This window comes from Myxine glutinosa, chromosome 4 (genome assembly GCF_964187855.1).
Source record: "Myxine glutinosa chromosome 4, kmMyxGlut1.1, whole genome shotgun sequence".
In the NCBI taxonomy this organism is placed as follows: Eukaryota; Metazoa; Chordata; class Myxini; order Myxiniformes; family Myxinidae; genus Myxine; species Myxine glutinosa.
The window spans coordinates 160,760,058-160,781,524 of NC_136264.1; the positions used below are offsets into that span (position 1 = coordinate 160,760,058).

Consider the following 21,467-nt stretch of genomic DNA (forward strand, 5'->3'; position numbering starts at 1 on the left):
CCCAAGACTCGTAGGCATCAAAAACCTTCTTTCTGAAAGCCTCAGAGAGCTCTTTTGATCTAGGCATGGTGACGCCGCACACTTCAACAACAAAAAAAAACACCTTTAGAGGCCATTTTTCCCCACAAGCGGGGGTTGGCCTTTTTCGGGGACCGTGGTTGTTGTTGTTTTTTTGGGTCCCCTTTGTGAAGCAATGTTTTACGGCCGGATGCCCTTCCTGCCGCCAACCCTTTTTGTCGCCTTTTTACGACAAACAGGGAATTACCAGTGAACTGGTACTTAATTCAACTTCAACAACAACAAACTTCAACAACAAAGAGCAAACCAAACTAAATGTCTGAGGTTTAAATAAGACAAGTTCCTCCAAGATCTTCTCTAACGATATTCTAATCATTTGCACCTGAGCTGGTGCACCTGATTCTAATTTTAGGTATTTGAAGTAGTGATAAATGTAGGGGTGTACTTACTTTTTCCACATGCGAAATTTGCATTTATGTTTATTTAAATTATACAATGGACGATAAAATGTAAATGTTTCATGATATTTGTTATATTATATCACCTTTATCTATCAATATTGTTGAAATGAAGATCAAATAGCGGTATGTTGAAATATGTTGAAAAAGTCAAAACTTTACATGGGGTGTACTTACTTTTTCACATGACTGTATAACAGCCTCCACTCCCCTGGGAAGGCTTTCCACTCGGTGTTGGAACATTGCTGCGGGGATTTGCTTCCATTCAGCCATAAGAGCAATTGTGAGGTCGGGCACTGATGTTGGGCGTTTAGGCCTGGCTCGCAGTCGGCGTTCCAATTCATCCCAAAGGTGTTCGATAGGGTTGAGGTCAAGGCTCTGCGCAGTCCAGTCAAGTTCTTCCACACCGATCTCGACAAACCATTTCTGTATGGACTTCGCTTTGTGCACGGGGCATTGTCATGCTGAAACAAGAAAGGGCTTTCCCCAAACTGTTGCCGCAAAGATGGAAGCACACAATCGTCTAGAATGTGATTTTATGCTGTAGCGTTAAGATTTCCCTTCACTGGAACCAAGGGGCCTAGCCCGAAACATGAAAAACAGCCCCAGAACATTATACCACATCCACCAAACTTTACAGTTGGCACTATGCATTCGGGCAGGTAGCGTTCTCCTGGCATCCGCCAAACCCAGATTCGTGCGTCACACTGCCAGATGGTGAAGCGTGATTTATCACACCAGAGAACGCGTTTCCACTACTTCAGAGTCCAATGGCGACGAGCTTTATACCACCACAGCTGACACTTGTCATTGCGCATGGTGATCCTCGGCTTGTGTACGGCTGCTCGGGTATGGAAACCCATTTCATGAAGCTCCCCACGAACAGTTGTTGTGCTGACGTTGCTTCCAGAGGCAGTTTAGAACTCGGTAGTGAGTGTTGCAACCGAGGACAGACGATTTTTATGCGCTACACACTTCTGCACTTGGCGGCCCCATTCTGTAAGCTTGTGTGGCCTACCACTTCGTGGCTGAGCTGTTGTTGGTCGATCTTGTCTTGTCATTACTTACTTTGTCGAACTATCGTGGTGTATCTGGGCCAGATAAGGACCTAGGTTATTTAAGGATCTTCAATTTTCTTGTTGGTTTCGTGGGCACATATATCGGTAGTGGGTTCAGGGTTTTTTATACCAATGGCTGTCATTGCTTCCTTTTGTTTCCCTACCCCATGTGCCAACACTCTGTTATTAAAACTGACTTGGTCTCAGGTGAGTTCTGATCATGGTTGTCCTCTTCGGTGATTCACGCAAAGCCTGTTGAGGGATAATTGGCCACGATGAGTCCATGTCCGACATCCCAATCGCTTCGCTCATCAGGCTCCCTCAGCCTAATTTGCATACGACATACGATGCCTGGTTGAGGTAACGCTGGGTCAATTCGGACTTCCAGTCCATACAGTATCATGGCTTTTAGACACTTGATCCGGTGGGGAATACCCCAAAGCGATTGACTGTTATGGTCCTATTTAGACGACTCGCCGGATTTGGACTGGGCAACCGGACAGACCAGGGGGTTTCATTGCATTGAGCTGAGGTTCACATACGTTTTCCGACAAAGAAATTGAATGTTGGATCATTTTGCTCAAAATGGAAAATCACCATTTTGTAACAATATTAAGGAGTAAGAAAGCTACTGAGTATTCCAAGAGAAAATAAGAATCCAAGGATAGACAGAATCCATCCAAGACTACTGAAAGAAGTCCCAGAACATATAGGAATATAACTCATGGATAATGTATTTAACAGTTCACTGAATACAGAGTAAGGACCAGAAGCCTCGAGTTTAAACACTTCTTGAGTAAAGCATTTATTTGTAGTCTGTATTGATCTATTCTTCTAAATAATTTTGTTGTGATCTTGGTTGGAGGAGATCATAAAGGAGGCATCTACATCCGTTTTTTTTTTGCTGCCTGGCTTCCCCCCTCCCTCCCTCTCCCCCATTGCAGGTATGTAGGTAAATGCTACAGGAAGGTAAAGATGGGACACTATTATGTGGACAACGTTCTGCGCCAGAGCAAGGCCCAGTACTACGTGACAGAGTTCAATAAGCGTCTCCTTCAGCAAGACATTCTCACGCAAATATTCTATCTCCCGGCCACACTGCTGCTGGTAAGTAATCCTCACTGTGCACACTTGTTACAGTGTTCATCCATGATTGGTTGTATTGGGGGTCGTCTATATATTACTTTTTGTAAAAGGAAGTACCATATTGGGAGTCGAAGTGGAAAAAAACGAATTAAGAAAAGAGTAGAAATTTGACAATATGGAGGGGAAGAGGATAAGGGAATAAGGGAAGAAAGAGAATAGGGAATTTGTGGAACAAATTCATTGGTTGGTCATTTTTTGCCTCCCCAATCTTGGTATTTGGCTAATGATGGTGCAATCCCCCAGATTGAAGTCCCATACACTATATTATTTTGTCCCTTTACCAGGAGTCCTTCTCTAACTCGTCGAAAGGTATACGATGAGATCCTAAGGTCGGTGTACTGCATAGAAATTACATGCTGGTATTAGGGAAGGCTGGTTATGGGTTTTCCAATCTGACATTTTATGCAAAATATCTTAAACTTTTTTACGGCATAGCCCGTAGGGCAAAGCCGTTGAGAACAGTGTCTGTCTGTCCATATGTATGTATGTATGTATGTATGTATGTATGTATGTATGTATGTATGTCCCTCACAAACATAGACCAATCAGAGCTGAGGATTTGGTCACATAACAGAGGTGATGTCATTACGGCATATGATGGCTGACTCCCACACACCACCATTTTGATTTATATGCCATTCAGGCTGAACATATCGTCGAACCTGTGATATATCACAATTGCCATACTCTACTTTTACGTTTTTCATTCAGTGTGAAACACAAACAAACCGATTGTTAAAATGACCATCAAATATTGAAAGGATAGACGTTACGGGTCTTTCAATGACACATTACGTATAGGCCTTAGGCTTCATGCCTTCATGTCTCACCTTCAGGCCACCTCAGACAAATTAGCCCAGGTTTCTTAATACAGTAGTATTGTTTTCGTAATAATGATAATGGCGTTAATACTAATAATATATTAAATATAATCATAACACTGCAATCCCTTTGTCGTTATTGCAAAGTTTCTAGATTGAAGCGGTGTTTGGTTGGTTCATTGTTGACTCCAAACATAGAATAAACCAGTGTCTCAATGCAAAAAAAATTAATATTACATTATTTGCTAACTGGTATCCCCACCCATGTCATACTATCCTCTTCAACCAACCTTCAACCAAATATAGATCTTGATCTGAAATATTAAGTGGTTCTTCACCATTGAGTGATAGGACCAAAAATTATATATAGCATGATATTTCAAAAAGCTATGGACAGGTTATATCAAAACTTGCTGGATGAGTTTGTTAAGCAACAAAAACAAGCTCATTGATTAGCTGTTGGTTCAGGTCCGAATCCAGATCCGACCTATCAGTGGATACAAAATATAAACTGTTCAACCTGGTGGAGGTATGCACTCTATCGCATGTCATTCCAGTTAGTTTGTGTGCAATTGTAAAACATTGAGGATTCATGACATCAGATTCTTGCAATATTTATCTGTTGTCAAAATATCCTTTTTCCTCAAAATGTAACCTCAAAATTATCTCAGCTCGGATTTATAACTGTTAGAAAGCCCTTGCTAAGGAGAGGCAAAGTTTTCAGGTAACTGTACATCTATTGAGATGGTCTTTGTGTAAATGTGTATCTTCCTGTTCTTGAAGAAACTTATCTTTTTAACTGTACATCTATTGAGATGTTATCTTTTTATTTTATTGTAATAAAAAATTGTTATCAGTACCAGTTTCATATGTCCTCTATAGTATTCACCACACTACAATATCTCCATCTATACTTTTATAGTCCTGCGTGTGACTCTTTCTGATTGCTTGCATGACAACCAATCACAATCCTGGAGTGCCGGATGAGCTTCTGCTCCACGCTGATGAGGGCCAACAAGCCTGAAACGTGTCCGTGGATGTGTTCTCTCTGGGCTGGACTGGTCTATAAAAATGAGAATAAAATTCTCTTCGCGGTATTGTCTTCAGTTCATTCCTACGGAGATGAATGACACTGTAGGTCTGCTAAGTAATGGGCGGAACCTGTGCAACTGTTTAGCTCGCAGAACATTTATATATACAGACTTGGCATTTAATATGGAATATATATTTTTTCTTGACTTGGGTTTAATTTCCAAACTCGGTATATCAATCTGGTGAGTTTCTTTTACGCTTCGGTGATTTCTTTGTGAAAAGAACCATGTCACTGATTGTCTGTCACAGCAAGAAGTCAATAACAGGATTATATCACAGGTGGCATGACAAAATGTATGGACAGGTACATTTGACGATTTGCTTCACAATCGGGTATATAAGGGTTGTTGCGTTCTGTATTAGTGGAAAACAACTGCTGCACGTCTACAAAAGTTATTGCCGCTTCCCCTGGAGATGGTCCGTCAACTCGACAATGCTGTTTGTCATTTAATGGTGGCTTTACGAAATTCCGGCATGAAACAGCATGCTATTGCTTGGCAGTATGGCATCACTCAAGGTCAGGTGTCAAAGATCCTGAAAGGAAATGCTCAGAGGTGTGTCCCTACTCCAATACCGAGGCCAGGACGTCCCCGCAGAACCACAAGGAGGGATGATCGCCAGCTGCACCAGTTAGTCCGCAATGGCCATACCAAGTCAGCTAATCGGCTTAGGGCTGAGTGGCAGCAACTGACAAATGTGCCTGTATCCAGAAGGCTAGTCGACCAACGACTGGTTCAAGAAGGCTATCGTGCCAGGCGTCCCCTGAGAAAGCCACGTCTGACCCGACAACACTGCCAGCGCCGATTGCAGTGGGCCAGAGAGCACCGTCAATGGCAGCCAGGACACTGGAATCACGTGATCTTCAGTGACGAGTCTAGATTTCTGGTCTATCGTCAAGATGGCCGCATCCGATTGCACAGACAAGTGCATGAAGCCTACAACGAAGATTGTATAGTGCCAAGAGTCCAAGCTGTAGGTGGTGGGGTGACCGTTTAGGCTGCTTTTCATGCAGGGGGCAAAACTGACCTGGTTGTTCTGAATGGAAACCTGAACCAGTTCAAGCACAGGGCCATTCTGGAAGAAACATTGCTTCCATTTGTTCGTGCAGCCTTTCGAGGAAACTTTGTCTTCCAAGATGACAATGCACGGCCTCATCGTGCTCGCGTGATCCAACACTTTCTTGCTGACCGTGGTGTAGAGCATATGGAGTGGCCTACCATGTCCCCGGATATGAATCCGATCGAGAACTTGTGGGCAGAATTAACGCATCAAATCGACAACTTGGACCAGCAGCCTGCCTCTGTGCATGAATTGCAGCAGGCTATTGTAACTGCATGGCAAGCGATTCCTGTCCAAACCTTGGCAAATCTCGTGAACAGCATGCCTCAACGTGTACGTGCTCTCCTGAATGCTCGTGGGGGTTACATGAAGTACTGAACTGTAATTTTACTGTCCGTAATCCCAGTCATAATTTAACTTTTGTTTTTGTTAAAAAAAATTTTGGCTAATGTGCAAAATAAAAAGATACTTCTGGAAAACGCACAGAAGTTTAACACAGTACTGTTCGTGAATTGAGTTCGATATCAGTTTACATCACTTTCAAGGATCAATTTATTTGCTTCGAAATGTCAAATGTGGTTTTTGTTTCTTTTAAAGGTCACATTAACAAAATCTAGAATAATTTCAACATAATTCCAATGAACTTTTGGTTCTAAGTCATCTTGAAAAGTAAGTTCACCCCCACAAAAAAAATATTCCATATTAAATGCCAAGTCTGTATATATATATATATATTTTTTTTTTTCGGTTGCTATAGCTGTTTGTGTCAATTTGCAACAAATGTGCCAATTTTGAAAATGAGTTATTCCTTTTTTTGCATGCTCTGCTTGTAGTAGAACTATATCTGTATATATTCATGTATCGATAATGAACCACCTTTCGAGGCCATTTTTTCCCCGCAGAGCGGGGGTTGGCCTTTTTCCAGCACCTTGGTCCTCTTTTTGAAGCAATGTTTTACAGCCGGATACCCTTCCTGCCGCCAACCCTGTTAGTCGCCTCTTGCGACACACAGGGAATTACCAGTGAGCTGGTACTCAATTTCCCGACCTCGGAAGGATGACAGGCTGAGTCAACTCCACTGGTGTTAATTCAGCGATCGACCGGATTCAAACCCAGGATCCTAGGATCCAAAGCCGGCACCCTAACCGCTAAGCCAACACCAGGCTTTCATGTATGGATAACGAACAGACAAAATTTCCATTTTACCACTAACCTTAAATGGCTTCAATTGTTCTTGGCAGTCGCCTTTTTTTTTTTGAATTATGCAATCAAACAATTAATTATTGTACACCTCTCCCTCCAAATACCATCTCTATGTGCTACACGGTGGCAATGATGTGCCCCGGTTGCATCTATTATTTATTTATTTGGCATGGGGGCAGTGTACTTTGAATGCATCTTGTACTTGTGTTACATTTTTTTGTTATCGAACATGGCAGATGCCTTAACTGTTGGCATATGTAATATAGCTCCGACTGAATCGACAAGCAACGATCAATTGTCGTACATTTATTAACTCTCGGCATGCAGGGCCGTTTCACGTCCACGCCATCTGCATTCTGACGTCACTCCCTAGAAATGGAAAGAGACCCGTTTGAACATGGGGATCATTTTGTACATCCATGCATGACTGCATATGTCCCTCGTGTTGTCGCACATTATTAATGAGTATATTCTGGACCTCTCAATATGATCACTCAATGTTCCTCCAGATATTGGACCATGCTGGGCAGGTGGCTGCATACATGAATGCCGAGCCCTACATTGAGGGTTTGTTTGTAAAACTAAGCAACAACACAACAGTCTGCAAGAATGATCTGCCAGCCACGCGGTATGGTATGGCTTTCAGTCATTTCACATACAACATGTCACTCGCTCAAGAACTCATCGTGGATCTACAAGGTGTTTGAGCTTTCTTTTGTGTTTTACCTTTCATTTTTATAAATTGTCACTTGTTCTATATTACACAATTTGGAAAATGAGTTGTTCTTTTTTTTTTTTCAAACATGCTCTGCTTGTGGAGCCATATCTGAAACGTGTTTTTTGTGGTTATACCTTGCATTTTACAGGGTGGGTGACAGCAGATGGTGGAGGGTTGATGTATTTAACAGATCCATTGGTAAGACCCTGATACAAATACTGAACTGGAAACGCTTACACTTGCACAAGCAGCACTTATACAAAGTAATTCCTATGAAACATGTCATTGTGCAAAGTCAATAAGCAACTGTTGTTAACAATACGCAACTTTCAAAATGACGTAATCTGCCCCAGAATGCTCTACGCACATGCGCATAAACCCCTCGCAACAATGGTCGTCGGGGTAAGGAATGTATATCATGTGTGTCCAGATAAGGATTGTTACCGAAAATGGCTCAGAAAGCTTCTAAACAAAACCGAAAATATTTGGCACAGCAAAAGATTTGGAGAACTTTCTGATCTACTCACCCAAAAAGTTGATATCTTGAAGCATGTACTGAAAAAACTCCCAACGATATGGGCTCGTGCAAGGCCTATGGAGGGCAACTTTCTACCCGGGCTCCCTGATAATCCCTCTCATTGAATTGACCTATAACCATGCGAAATTACCTCGTGGGAACGTGGCAGGCTTGGTGATTTATTTAATGGAGTCTGCAATTGGAAAGACTCTGCCATCATTAAAAACATTCAGGCAGACTTCCCAGAGGGGGACACAGCATCTGGTTTGGTATATTCTTAACATCGATAGGAGTGACATATCTGGGGATAAATACCAATGCATAGGGTAAGTTCAAAATGATGCTGTTTACTATTAATCATGTTTGGGAGAACAGGGTGGGGGGCGAGGATGGGAATGCGACTGTTTGGGCTGTGATGGTCGTTATAAATTTTATTTTTTGTTTGGTTCCACGGCCACAAGAGAAATTATACTAGATTTTTGCATATATTGGTAAAAGAAGCGTCCATCCATGTGTAGGTTTTTCTTTGGTTCCACGGCCACAAGAGAAATTATACTCGATTTATGCATATATTACTAAAAAGAGAAGCGTCCATCCATGTGTGTGTGTGTGTATGCGTGTTATATCCACTGTTGCTGCTCACTTCTACTAACAGAAAATGGTACGAGCACGACACCTCTCATCCACAGATATTTCTCACATTTCCTATATTTCCATGAGTCCGATTTGCATTCAGGAACAGACCAATTATGGATAACCTTTTTGAAATTGCCACTCTTTCGTCTATATGCTAAAAAAATATGTTAAAAAGACTATTTGAATTACACATTTCATGCTAACAATAGCAGGTTAAAAGTGCCTGTCAAGCAGAACCGAGGCACTGAAAGAAAACGCATGCGCAAAAGGCCTCGTTCGCATTCATACATCTATTAGAAAGTCCCGTGTTGAAAATCCCTTTCGAGACTGAAGATGGCTGTTCACATATGAAATGTGCACACCTGAACCAAGAACCACCTTTAGAGGCCATTTTCCCCCCACAGAGTGGGACTGGCCTTTTTCGGGCACCGTGGTCCCCTTTTTGAAGCAATGTTTTATGGCCGGATGCCCTTCCTGCCACCAACCCTGTTGGTCGCCTCTTGCGACACACAGGGAATTACCAGTGAACTGGTACTCAATTTGCCGACCTCAGAAGGATGATAGGCTGAGTCAATCCCCCTGGTGTTAATTCAGCGATCGACCGGGATTCGAACCCAGGATCCTCAGATCCCAAGCCGGCACCCTAACCGCTAAGCCAACACCAGGCTATATAAATGTGCACACCTGCATGTACAAATTTGTTAAGAGTGTTGGAGCTGCTGCCTCTACAGTAACCACACCAAGAGATAGCAATCAGCATAAACTGGGTTGAGGAATATATGATGTAATATATGATGTGCACAATCTTTAGAGGGAAGTTCATCATAAACTGGGTTAAATACAGTGAAACCTGGTCATAACATGTTTGTCAGGCTAATCTCTCTTTACTGGCATGTTGTGTGAAATAAATGTGTGAGGATCATATTGTCATTCTTTGCTCCTCCAGCTTCATACTGCACTGAAACTGGACAATTCAATGGATCATGGATTAAGGGGCTTCGAAAACTTCTGGAAACACCAACACCCTGTCTGTTCAGACATCTGCGCCAAGCTGGGCTTGCAGCGTGGCAATGAGGATACGACCTAAACGACTGCGTTGCTGCAAATTTGTGCCTCTTCATCGGGTGCCTAATTCAGCAGCACAAGGGAAACTTGGTGTGGTATTGATTGAATAACGGTGTAGAAACAGACCATGGTCTAATTTTGAGGAAACACCATTTTGAGTATGAATGTAACAAAATGTATTCGCCCCCATTGGACTTAGTCCGAAATGGGGGCTAATGGATTGGGTCTCAGCTGTCCGTCCATCCGTCTGTTGTCCGTCTGTGCGTGAGTGTGTCCGCAACCATATCTTGGAGATGTATTGACCGATTTTCTTCATTATTGGTACAAAGACAACTCATGAGGGTAGACATATGCACATTATTTTGTTTCACAATGCGATCAAAGATGGCCCACTGGCGGCCATTTTAATTGTTTAAAAAACCCGATGTTGAACACGTCCTCAACCATTTCCTGGGCATGCATTTACCGATGTTGTTCAAACTTGGCGCACAGATAAAGAATGCTGGCTTACATGTACACGTCATTTTCTTTCGAGATCAGATCCAAGATGACCGACTGGCGGCCATTTTGTTCTTAAACGTGTCCCCAATCATTTCTTGAACATGCATGGTCTGATTTTCTTCAAGCTTGGCACAAGCACAGCACATGACAGTATAGACGTGCATCTCACTTTATTTTGTGATCTGATCAAAGATGGCTTACTGAGAAGATTACTGGTGGCCATTTTAGTTGTAAAACAAAACCCGACATCCCCCAAGCCCTCTCCCTTCCATGGATCTCCCGATGTCCCTGCTCTCAAATGTTGTACTTGTGTGCTTCCCTCTCTCTCCCCATCTTGTCTCCCGCTCCCTTTAGCTTATGTTTTATGTGTCAGTTTGTCTTTTTGTGATTAATGTTAGCTCTTACACGAGCCTCGATCTCGTATTCAAAAAAAAAAAAAAAATCATTGTATTTCTTATTTTCTATTTGCATGAGAATAAAATTAAAATAAGTTGTTGTGTTTGGTCAAAATGCCCACTACCCTAGAAAACTGCTTTGGCAGCCTTATGCATCTGACAATGCACAAGGAATGGTCTTCTTCTTCTATAATTTTGGATGAATCGATGCATGTGCAGTTCTTCCATACATGTTCTAACATGCTTGTAACCAAATTCAGAATGATTACTACGTTAATCATGCAAGGGTAATCAGTCAACCCAAACCGTCAGATTGGCAAAATAGCAGGATCAAGAGGTGCACCACCTCTCTTTAGAAATAAATAATCTAATAGCAGGATCTAGATGCAGCACAACAGATGCCCGAAACAAAAACCATCCAAGAAGGAGATAAAAGGCCCAGGGAATCGAATACAAGCTGCGGCAGGACTCAAACGTGACGAACGGAACAAGAAGTGGAAAGGAAGCAACCATGAAGCTGCAAGAGCGAGGAGCACAGGAGGCAAGAAGCTCCAAGAGAAAATCCCAAAAGGCAAGAAAGCAAGTGAGGGTCAAGCATGCACTTTTATGGCCACTCTGTGCGTACCCACTTTTATACCCACTCCCCGTCAACTAAAATCTGTGTGTACCAGCCTCTACACTTGCCCGGCCTTGCCCAGTTTACAGAAGAGAACAAAGGGAATGAGACACCTAGTTATTAGTCCCCTACCGGTGTACACCGGAGGGGACTATAGGTTTGCACGCTGTCCCTCCGTCCGTCAGTCTGTCCGTCCATCAGTCCGTCAGTCCGTCAGTCCGTCACGCAAAGAACAGTTTTCCGGACTTTTTTTTCTAAACTCTTAATGCTAATGATTTCAAACTTGGTACATGGTTTCCTCATGGTAAGTTACAGATCGAGTTCGAACTTCACGACGTTTCGATCATTTTTGACAGTTATGGCACTTTGAACTTTGGGAATTCTGATAATTCTGATGATCCTTAACTCAGTGCCATTCTAAGTTTTCATTTCCTTTAAAAAAGATTTTCTCTGCAATAATAGGACCGATTGAGATCAAATTTTCACCGTAGTGGGGACTCGGTCTGTGGAATATTTAATTGGTAATTATGATGTCACAGGTCACGTGGTTCGGCCGCCATATTGTTTTTCGTGAAAACACGAAAACTTTTTCTCTGCAATGGCTGAACAGATCGAGGCCAAACTTAGCAGGCAGAATCGCATACCCATGACGAACAAAAAAGTCAGCGAGCATGACGTCATGCGTCACATGGTTTCAGAGTTATGACGTTTTTAAGCATGAACCTTTAAAACCGAACTGCTCCCTCATTTTTGATCCAATTGAGGGGAAACTTCACAGATCTGTTCAGCATGTCAGTCTACTAAAATGTCCTTTTGGAATTTGCGATAGGGCACATGGTTTGGCAGATATCGTTAATTAAACGAAATTTTTTTTTTTAAATGGATATCTCTTGTTTATTCTCGAGTTCTCCTCAAGCCGCACCGCGCACCCTCAGCCTCATCTCGCGAATGTCAAAAGTGTGACACAGCGCACGCTTTCCGGAGGGGCGGAGCCAAGCCGAGCAACATATATATACACATCGATCATTGATCGTGAACCGGAAAATATAATAAATTACTGATATTTAGCGACTCGAAAGGCTCTTTATCAACAACTTATTTTGTCGTGCTTCTGCTGACCTGTCTGCAAGGTGTATAAATCGAAGTCCCGAGTGTGAATCACAGGTGAGCCCGTCCTGGGGTAATTAGCGATTGGGAACGATTCAGAACCTGTAGGTAAATAACCCTTGGTAATTTCCCAAACAGTTTTCCGGACGAAAGACTGCTGGCAGGGGACATGTATTGCAGCGCAATACTCAGAATGCTTGTTCTAAATTGGACTGTGCCCATCCCATCATGGGGAATACTAAAGTAAAATTAACCTAACTATATGCACTTGTTTGATTTTGATGTCCCCTACTATTTACAAACCATTGGTGCTGGCAAATCAGTTTCATGATGAGGGTTATACTGGGAGGTTTGTCATTTCCTTCCCAGCGTTTTTTCTGTGCTCTATCCTTTTAAATGTTGAGCTTCAAGCTGGACTAGGCCACTCAAGAACATTTATTTCCTTCTTATGTAGCCACTCCAGTGCAGATTTAGCTTTGTGATTTGGATCATTGTCCTGCTGAAATGTGAGTTTCTTACCTAGTTTAAGATCCATTGATAACTCAAGCAAGTTTTCATCAAGGATTCTCTTGTAATTTGCTCCGTCCATTGTCCCTTCTATCCTATGAATCCCTGTTGATGAAAAGCAGCCCCATAACATGATGCAGCCACCACTATGCTTGACAATAGGGATGGTGTTGACTGGATAATGTGCATTGTTTGGCTTGCAGCAGACATAGCACTTTTAACTTAGACCAAAAAGTTCAATTTCTTTTTCTTATCGGACCACAAAACCTTTCTCCATATGCCTGCAGTATCATTAAGGTTTTCTCCATATATATATGCGTGTTTCCCAATTGGCCCGTTACCAGATTTTTTCGGAGGTTATCATGTAACCACAATGCGGTCATTCTTGTTTTGACTCAGGATTCCAGCTGGGTAATCCTGCTCAGCAGTTCGCCACTTTGGCCCATTAGTCATCGCATATCTACTGAACTATTGGGCGAAGAAAGAATGAACATGTCCTCACTTTTCTGAACACGAACACGCTCCTCCCTCCCACCCCACACTTTTTTGCCTGAATATATTCATAAAATGTGTTACTCTGTGCCTCGATCCATGACCAAGTCACACAGGCCCAGATGTTCCCCAAATGAATGAAAATGAATGATCGTTTTAAGGCATCAACAAATTATGTTGTTGATAATTGTTGTTGATTGTTGTTGTTGTAATATATTATTGTTGTTGTAATAATTGTTGTAATATTGTTGTTGTTGATAATACAAATTATGTTGTTGATTTTAAGACATCAACAAATCCCCAAATGCATCAACAAATTATGTAAAATCAATATTAACTTTCCCCAAATAAGTTGTTGTGCTGTGTTCTGCTGCAGTGTTGTGCTGCAGTCCCAACGCTGCAGTGCTTTGTGCATCATTTCTTTTTAAAGGAGCCTCTATGCTCGCCCATAGCGGAATTTTCAGGTAAGAAAAGTTTATTTAGTCATTGTTGCCTCGGAGATGAATGTGTAATTACAGTGCCAAGGGTCCTCAAATGACGGACCACGGTCCACATGCAGACCGCAGGCATCATCAGTCCAGACCCAAAGCCCAAGCTAATCCGAATCCCTCATGAAAGGGCCGTTAGAAGGTGGCTTGCTATCGCTTGCCAAGCGGCATGCTTGATTCAAAGCATTCAAGCAACCACTCCAATGGAACGGAGTGCTTGACACCACTTAACAACACGCTTGGCTCCATGGAAACAATTTTTGCATATGGCCGATATGGGGCAAAAGATGTTGTGTTGACAATCCGTAAAGGGATTGTGGTGTTGTCTTGTGGTGTCATTCCTTCCTACCTTGTTTGGTTGTATTTTTGGATATTCCATCCCTACATGTTTTTTAATTTTTATAAAAAAAATTGATGTAAACATTTGAATCAACCTGAATAATTTAATATTAATAATAATAATAATTTTATAATAATAATAAGAGATGTACCTTTTTCATGTGTTTTTTTCGTACTCTTACCTCCCTGGCCTAGTTGCCTTGCATTGAGGTGTTGCTCTGTGTTGAACTGTTGATAGTAGGTGGGGTAACATCCACTACCATAGTTTTTCTCTTAAATTTGTAGCCTACCTAGTCAAATGTTTTTCTGCTCTTTCAGAGCACCTTGCGTACCACCTTCAAGTGCTTTCCATAAGTAAATTTGTCGACCTTGTGTACCACCTTCAAGTGCTTTCCATAAGTAAATTTGTCGACCTTGTGTACCACCTTCAAGTGCTTTCCATAAGTAAATTTGTCGACTGTTTCCATTTGTAATTATAATGTCGCCATTTTTAGTATCTCTCTCTCTTTCTACTTTCCCCTCTTCAACTTGGCAAATGGCAGATACTCTACATTATTATACGATTGCTCCTGATGGAACATGAAGAGGTGAAACATCTGCTCTCCCCTCTGGGCTGGTGCTCCTGCCTCACACCGAGCTCGTCTTCACGCTGTTGAAACCAAAGCGTTCAGAATCATTGAAATCTCCCGTGATGAAGCTACCTCTGAGGGCCTTTCACTGACTCACCGCAGGCAGGTTGGTGGTCTTTCTGTCTTCTACCGACTCCTCTCCGGCCTTGCTCCTCCAGCTCTCTCTGGGCTCTGTCCCCCCAAATATTCCTAAAGGTCGCACAAGATCTGCCTGCAACCCTCTTATGGTTAAACTGCCAAAATCAAGACTCTCTGCTCACCTTCACACTTTCATTCCTCTTTTCTCCCGCCTCTGGAACAAACTCCCCCACTCCCTTCAATCCCACTCCTCCCTCCAGGTCTTTAAAACAGCTGTTCACCACCATCTCTTATCTTCCCCCATCCAAAACATTGATCTTTTCTACCCCCGCTAATTTCACCCCAAATCCTCTTTTTTGAAATACCAACTTCTTTCCTGGATGTCCTTGGTGTCCTTGTGTTTTATACTTTCCCCCCCCCCCCCCCTTCCCACGCCGCCTCCCCCCAAGCCCTCTCCCTCCCACACATTCCCGATGTCCCTTACAAATGTTGTGTTTATGTGCTTCCCCTTCTCTCCCCATCTTGTCTATCGCTCCCCTTTTTATATACTTTGTTTGTTTGTCTGTTTGATTTGTTTGTGTGATAAATGATAGCTCTTTCGCGTGCCTCGATTATGTATACAAAAAACCCCCCAAAAAAACATGTCACATTCTCATGAAGTCTCACTCTTGTGAGACTCAAGGGCTAGACATGGCGACATGCAAGGCCCCCAACTTTTGCAATATGTGACATTTGAAATGTCATAATCTACTGAAGAATGTTCGGTGCACACGTTCCTAAACCCCAGAAAACTTGCATGTTCAGGGCGAAAGAAGGTACATCATGTGTCTGGTATTTAGGGATTGTTACCTGTAATAGCTCAAAAAGCTTTAAAAGAGATCGAATATACTTGGAAAAGTAACTAAGAGGGCTATGCCTCGATACAACAAAAGACTTGGAGAAATTTCTCAGCTCGCTGAATGAGAAGCTGCTCGTAGTACAAACTCCCGACCATGTGGACCAGTGGTGCAAGGCCTGGGTGGACAGGCGTGTGCTGCATAAACCCACTGACGGATCGCTACCAATGAATGGACTGTGTATCTGGATTCTGTGCTTCTGAACATTGATGGGAAGGACATATCTGAGGCTTGTGAATGCAGAGGGTGGGAGGTGTGAGCTGCGGCAACTGTGAGGGCTGTTATACACATATTGTATGTTTAGTTCTGGTGCCACAAGATAAATTATACTAGATTTTTGCATCTATTGCTGAAAGAAGTGTCCTTCCATGTGTGTCCTTGGGGGTGCGCGTGCACTATGTCCACGTCCACTGCTTTTCGTATTTTCTATATTTCCGTGAGTACATCCAGGAACAAACACACCAGTCATGGTTAACCATTTTGAAATTTCCACGATTTCATCAAAATGCTGAAAATTATGTTTAAAAGACTATTTGAATCACAGATATCGTGCGAAGTAACGGCAGATTAAATGTTCGCGGCGAGTCGAACCGAGTCAGTGTAAGCACACACACCACATATTCGAAAGCCGCAAGTTAATTATTCGTGAAAAGCCGAAATCTTCATTTTAAACTTTTGCGGATATTTCAAGGTTCTATGTTATTAGTTTGCTTCTTTTTACCGAAATTTAATCTTTCCGGTGAGTTTACCTTTTAAGACTGATGACTTGGCTGGCAATGAAAGCAGTAGGCCATAAGGTTCTTGTTTCCACAACACTAGTCCTTGATGTAAACAGTATGGAAAGGTGCATTGCCGAGCTGATACCGGTTAGGCCACTCCACCCTAAAACTCAATCAGTGCACATAACGCTCAACTTTCCTGGATGTCACAATCGGATTTGTCATTCACCTTACTTTTTAGGCAGGAAGTACTGAAGGGTTACAGGATCAGTGATCATTCTGAATGACCTCGATAAAGGAAGGGAATGAGGGTCAACCACAATGAGTGGACTATAGCACACCATGTGGGGCAGGCAGAGGCAGATTAATCCACGCTGAATGTCATTAATGAGCCAACTAGGTTTTTTTTTTTTTACTAACAATGGAATCGTGTTATGGTAGTTTTATTACCATAAAAATCCATATCATTATGAAGGCCTTTGTCAGAGGAGTTCCAGTTGTATATTATTTTTCCCATTACGAATGACTTATTTTAACAGTTAACTTACCATATATAATCTCTCTGTCATCTCGCGAGATTGTGATTTAAATGTCCCGTTGTAGCGGCTACCGCTGGGTATACACAATCGCCTTGCACCTACCGAGGACGTGGAGCGATCACCATGCCGGGCTCGCCCAGGATGTCCGGGCATGCCCGCTCTCGACTTGCCAGGCCTCGTCCGGGATGCCCGGGCATGCCCGCTCTCGACTTGCCAGGCCTCGTCCAGGACGCCCGGGCACGCCCCCTCTCGCCTTTCCTGGGCAAACGCTCCGGGATAATGTGTATATATATTGCTGCCCGATAAACGGGCTTTTCAGAGTACCCGAGTTGATTTGACACAATAAAGAAACTCGGACGAATTCCAGCTTTTTGTCGCGTCCATTCTTTCGATTTACGTTGGAGCATAGCTCCTACATTGGTGACCCGACATGGACACGGCAGTTGCCCTCAAACTGCCTACCTTCTGGGAGGCTCAGGCGGCGGTTTGGTTCGCCCAGGCGGACTCCCTGTTCGCCCTACGAGGCATCACGGCCGACGACACCCGCTTCCACCATGTGGTAGCAGCACTCGGCTCAGCCACCGCGGCCCGCGCCCTAAGCCTCCTCGAGCGCCCGCCAGCCGCTGACAAATACGACGCGATTAAAAAGCTTTCGCCCTCTCATCAGCGGAGCGCGCACGGCGCCTGCTCGACCTGCCCGAGCTCGGCGACACGCCCCCGTCCGAGCGAATGGACTACATGCCTTCGCTGCTCGGCGAGCACTCTCCGGCATTCCTGTTCCGGGAGCTGTTCCTCCGTCAGCTGCCTAGCCCGGTATGCCTCGCCCTGGCAAGCACGACGATCACGGATCCCCGCGCCCTCGCCAGGGAAGCCGACAAGATCTCCGCGGCAGGCCAACGCATTGGAGCAGCGACCTGGAGCCCACCGCCGTCCGAAGCAACGCCCATGGTGCCCGAGCACCCGGCACGGTCGACGACCGAACTGCCGACGCAATTGGTGGCCGCTACGCCGCGCCGACCACCTCCAGCACGACGACCGGAGCCTCCACCTGACCAGGCGTGGTGTTATTATCATGCCAGGTTCGGACAGAAGGCCCGGACATGCCGACGCCCGTGCACCTTCGGCAAGCCGGGAAACGGCCGGGCCGGCGTTCATTACCAGCCATGAGCGCCGGCCACACGGGCAACTTACTTTTCATCACGGACAAAGCGTCCGGACGGCGCTTCCTGTGTGACACCGGCGCCCAACTGAGCGTCATACCCGCCTCCGATCAGGACAAGCAGTCCGCGGTTTGCGGCCCCTCCTTGGTTGCGGCCAACGGATCGGCCATCCGCACCTTCGGCCAGCGCAACGTCACCCTCTGCTTCGGCGGCCAATGCTTTAATTGGACTTTTGTAACCGCAAGCGTGCCCATGGCTCTGCTAGGCGCCAACTTCCTCTGCGCACACGGACTGCTGGTGGACGTCCAACGGCGTCGCCTCATCAACGCCGAGACCTTCAGCTCCCTGGCATGCACATTGAGCAGCTCCGCTCCAACCGAGCTGGCATGCGCCCTCCCGGCGGCGAACGAGTATGCTCACCTGCTCACGGAGTTCCGGGCCCTCACGCGGCCGACGTTTTCGGCCGTCGCAGTACGACATGGGATCGAGCACCACATACCAACCACGGGCCCGCCAGTCTCCGCCAGAGCCCGCCGCCTCGACCCAGCCAAGCTCGCCGTGGCCAAAGCCGAGTTTGACGCTTTGGAACACCTCAGCATCGTGCGGCGCTCCGATAGCGCGTGGGCTTCACCACTACACATCGTCCCAAAACCAGGGGGCGGCTGGCGCCCATGTGGCGACTACCGCCGCCTTAACGACGCTACCACCCCCGACAGGTATCCGATCCCGCACATCCAAGACTTCTCCACCCGTTTAGCAGGACGGGTCATTTTTTCAAAGATCGATTTAATACTGGGATATCACCAGGTACCTGTCATGGCGGCCGACGTCCCAAAAACGGCCGTCATCACGCCGTTCGGCTTATTCGAATTCCTGCGAATGCCGTTTGGCCTCAAGAACGCGGCTCAGGCGTTCCAGCGCTTGATGGACGGCGTGCTGCGCGACCTGCCGTTCCTCTTCATTTACCTGGACGACATCCTCGTCGCCAGCACGTCCCGGGCCGAGCACCTCCTCCACCTCCGAACACTGTTCGGGCGCCTCAGCGAGCACGGCCTCATCGTCAACCCGGCCAAATGCCACTTCGGCACGACGGCCGTTGATTTTTTGGGCCACCACATCACCAAGAACGGGGCCGTGCCGCTGCCAACCAAGTTCGAGGCCATCACCACGTTTCCGCGTCCCCGCTCCATAAAGGCCCTGCAGGAATTCCTGGGAATGGTGAATTTCTATCACCGCTTCGTGCCCCGCGCTGCTCAACTCATGCGGCCCCTCTACGAAGCCCTCCGGGGCAAGCCGGCCAAGCACGACGTCGTCTGGTCCGCAGCAATGGACGCGGCCTTTAAAAGCTCAAAGCGGGCCCTCACCGACGCAACACTGCTCGCTCACCCGGTGCTCAACACTCCCATCGCCCTCACCACGGATGCCTCCGACTACGCGGTGGGCGCCGTACATGAGCAATGGGTGAACGGGGTTTGGCAGCCACTCGCTTTTTTCAGCCGGCAACTCCGGCCGAACGAGCTCAAATATAGCACGTTTGACCGTGAGCTCCTCGGTCTACACCTGGCCGTTCGCCATTTCCGCCACCTCCTGGAGGGCCGACCCTTCACGGCGTTCGTCGACCACAAGCCGTTGGTTTACGCAATGGCCAAGGTCACGGAGCCGTGGTCGGCCCGCCAACAGCGCCACCTCTCCGCCGTGTCGGAGTTTACCACGGACATCCGGCACGTCGCCGGCAAAGACAACGCCGTGGCCGACTGTCTTTCTCGGGCCAGCTCGAACGCGGTCCACCTCGGCGTGGACTTCGCGCTTATGGCGGCGGACCAAACCACCGACACCACGGTGAAAGCCCTCCAGGCGGCAGACACGGGCCTCCGCCTGGCCGACATCCCCTTCGCGGACACTGTCCTGCTCTGCGACGTCTCCCAAGGCCAGCCTCGCCCCATTGTGCCCGTTACCTGGCAACGCCGCATCTTCGCCTCCCTCCACGGCCTTTCCCACCCAGGCGGGAAAGCTTCCCAGAAGCTGGTGTCGGCGCGATTCGTCTGGCACGGCCTTCGACGGGACGTCCGCGATTGGACCAGCACCTGCACAGCCTGCCAACAGGCCAAGGTCCACCGACACACCCAAGCCCCGCTGGCACCTTTCACCGTGCCCGAACAACGTTTCGACCACGTCAACGTGGACCTGGTGGGCCCCCTCCCCCCATCACAGGGTTTCACACACCTGCTCACCATGGTGGACAGGACCACCAGGTGGCCGGAGGCCGTTCCCCTCATCTCCACCACCACCGCCAACGTGGCGCAGGCTTTCATCGCCACCTGGGTCGCCCGCTTCGGCGCACCGGCGGACATCTCGTCGGACCGCGGACCGCAGTTCACCTCCGAGCTGTGGGGCGCGGTCGCCCGCAACCTGGGGGTCAAGCTCCACCGTACTACGGCCTACCACCCCCAAGCCAACGGGTTGTGCGAGCGATTCCACCGCTCCGTGAAGGCCGCGCTCATGGCCGGCCTTCAGGACGGCGGTTGGGCCGACCGGCTGCCGTGGGTCCTTTTGGGCCTCCGCACGGCCCCCAAGGAGGACCTCCGGACGTCCACCGCCGAGCTTGTCTACGGCCAGGCGCTACGCGTCCCGGGCGAATTTGTGCCCGACGCTACCAGTCCATGGTCCGCAGCTCACCAGCGCTCGGACCTCCAGGAGACCGCCCGACGGTTTGCCCCCGTGCCAACGTCCCACCACGGTGACCCCCAGTCCTACGTCCCCCCAGCGCTTCGCACAGCGGAGTACGTTTTTGTGCATGACGACGCACATCGGGGGCCACTCCGGCCGCCGTACGACGGGTCCTTCCGGGTCCTGCGACGGGACGACAAGTCGTTCGTCATCGTCATCGACATCGGCGGCAGGTCGGACCGGATTGTGGTGGACCGCCTCAAGCCGGCGCACGTGGACATCGACCAACCGCCACGGTTGGCCCTTCTGCCGCGGCGAGGCCACCCCCCCATCCACGGTGCCCCCCACTCGACCGCCCACCACCACACCGGACCCCCCCCCCCCCCCCACGACCCGCCAGGGGTCGCTTCGGCCGGGTCATCAGGACCCCCCTTAAATTGACCCTGCCGGTGCAAGTCGATTCTGGGGGGACGTGTGTAGCGGCTACCGCTGGGTATACACAATCGCCTTGCACCTACCGAGGACGCAGAGCGATCACCATGC

At 46.8% G+C, this 21,467-nt stretch overlaps 1 protein-coding gene across 3 annotated transcripts in view; it reads left to right on the forward strand.

The window, feature by feature from the left end:
- The window catches only part of ALPK1 (alpha kinase 1), a 302,227-nt gene extending 291,440 nt beyond the window's left edge, over positions 1 to 10,787 (forward strand). For all 3 annotated transcript variants that reach the window (XM_068113909.2, XM_078776674.1, XM_078776675.1), the window contains 4 exons: positions 2,479 to 2,641; positions 7,365 to 7,554; positions 7,722 to 7,771; positions 9,673 to 10,787. In XM_068113909.2, coding sequence (XP_067970010.2) covers positions 2,479 to 2,641; positions 7,365 to 7,554; positions 7,722 to 7,771; positions 9,673 to 9,813 — 544 coding nt within the window. In that variant the 3' untranslated portion in view covers positions 9,814 to 10,787. The remainder of the gene's footprint in view (positions 1 to 2,478; positions 2,642 to 7,364; positions 7,555 to 7,721; positions 7,772 to 9,672) is intronic.
- The last annotated feature ends 10,680 nt before the right edge of the window (positions 10,788 to 21,467 follow it).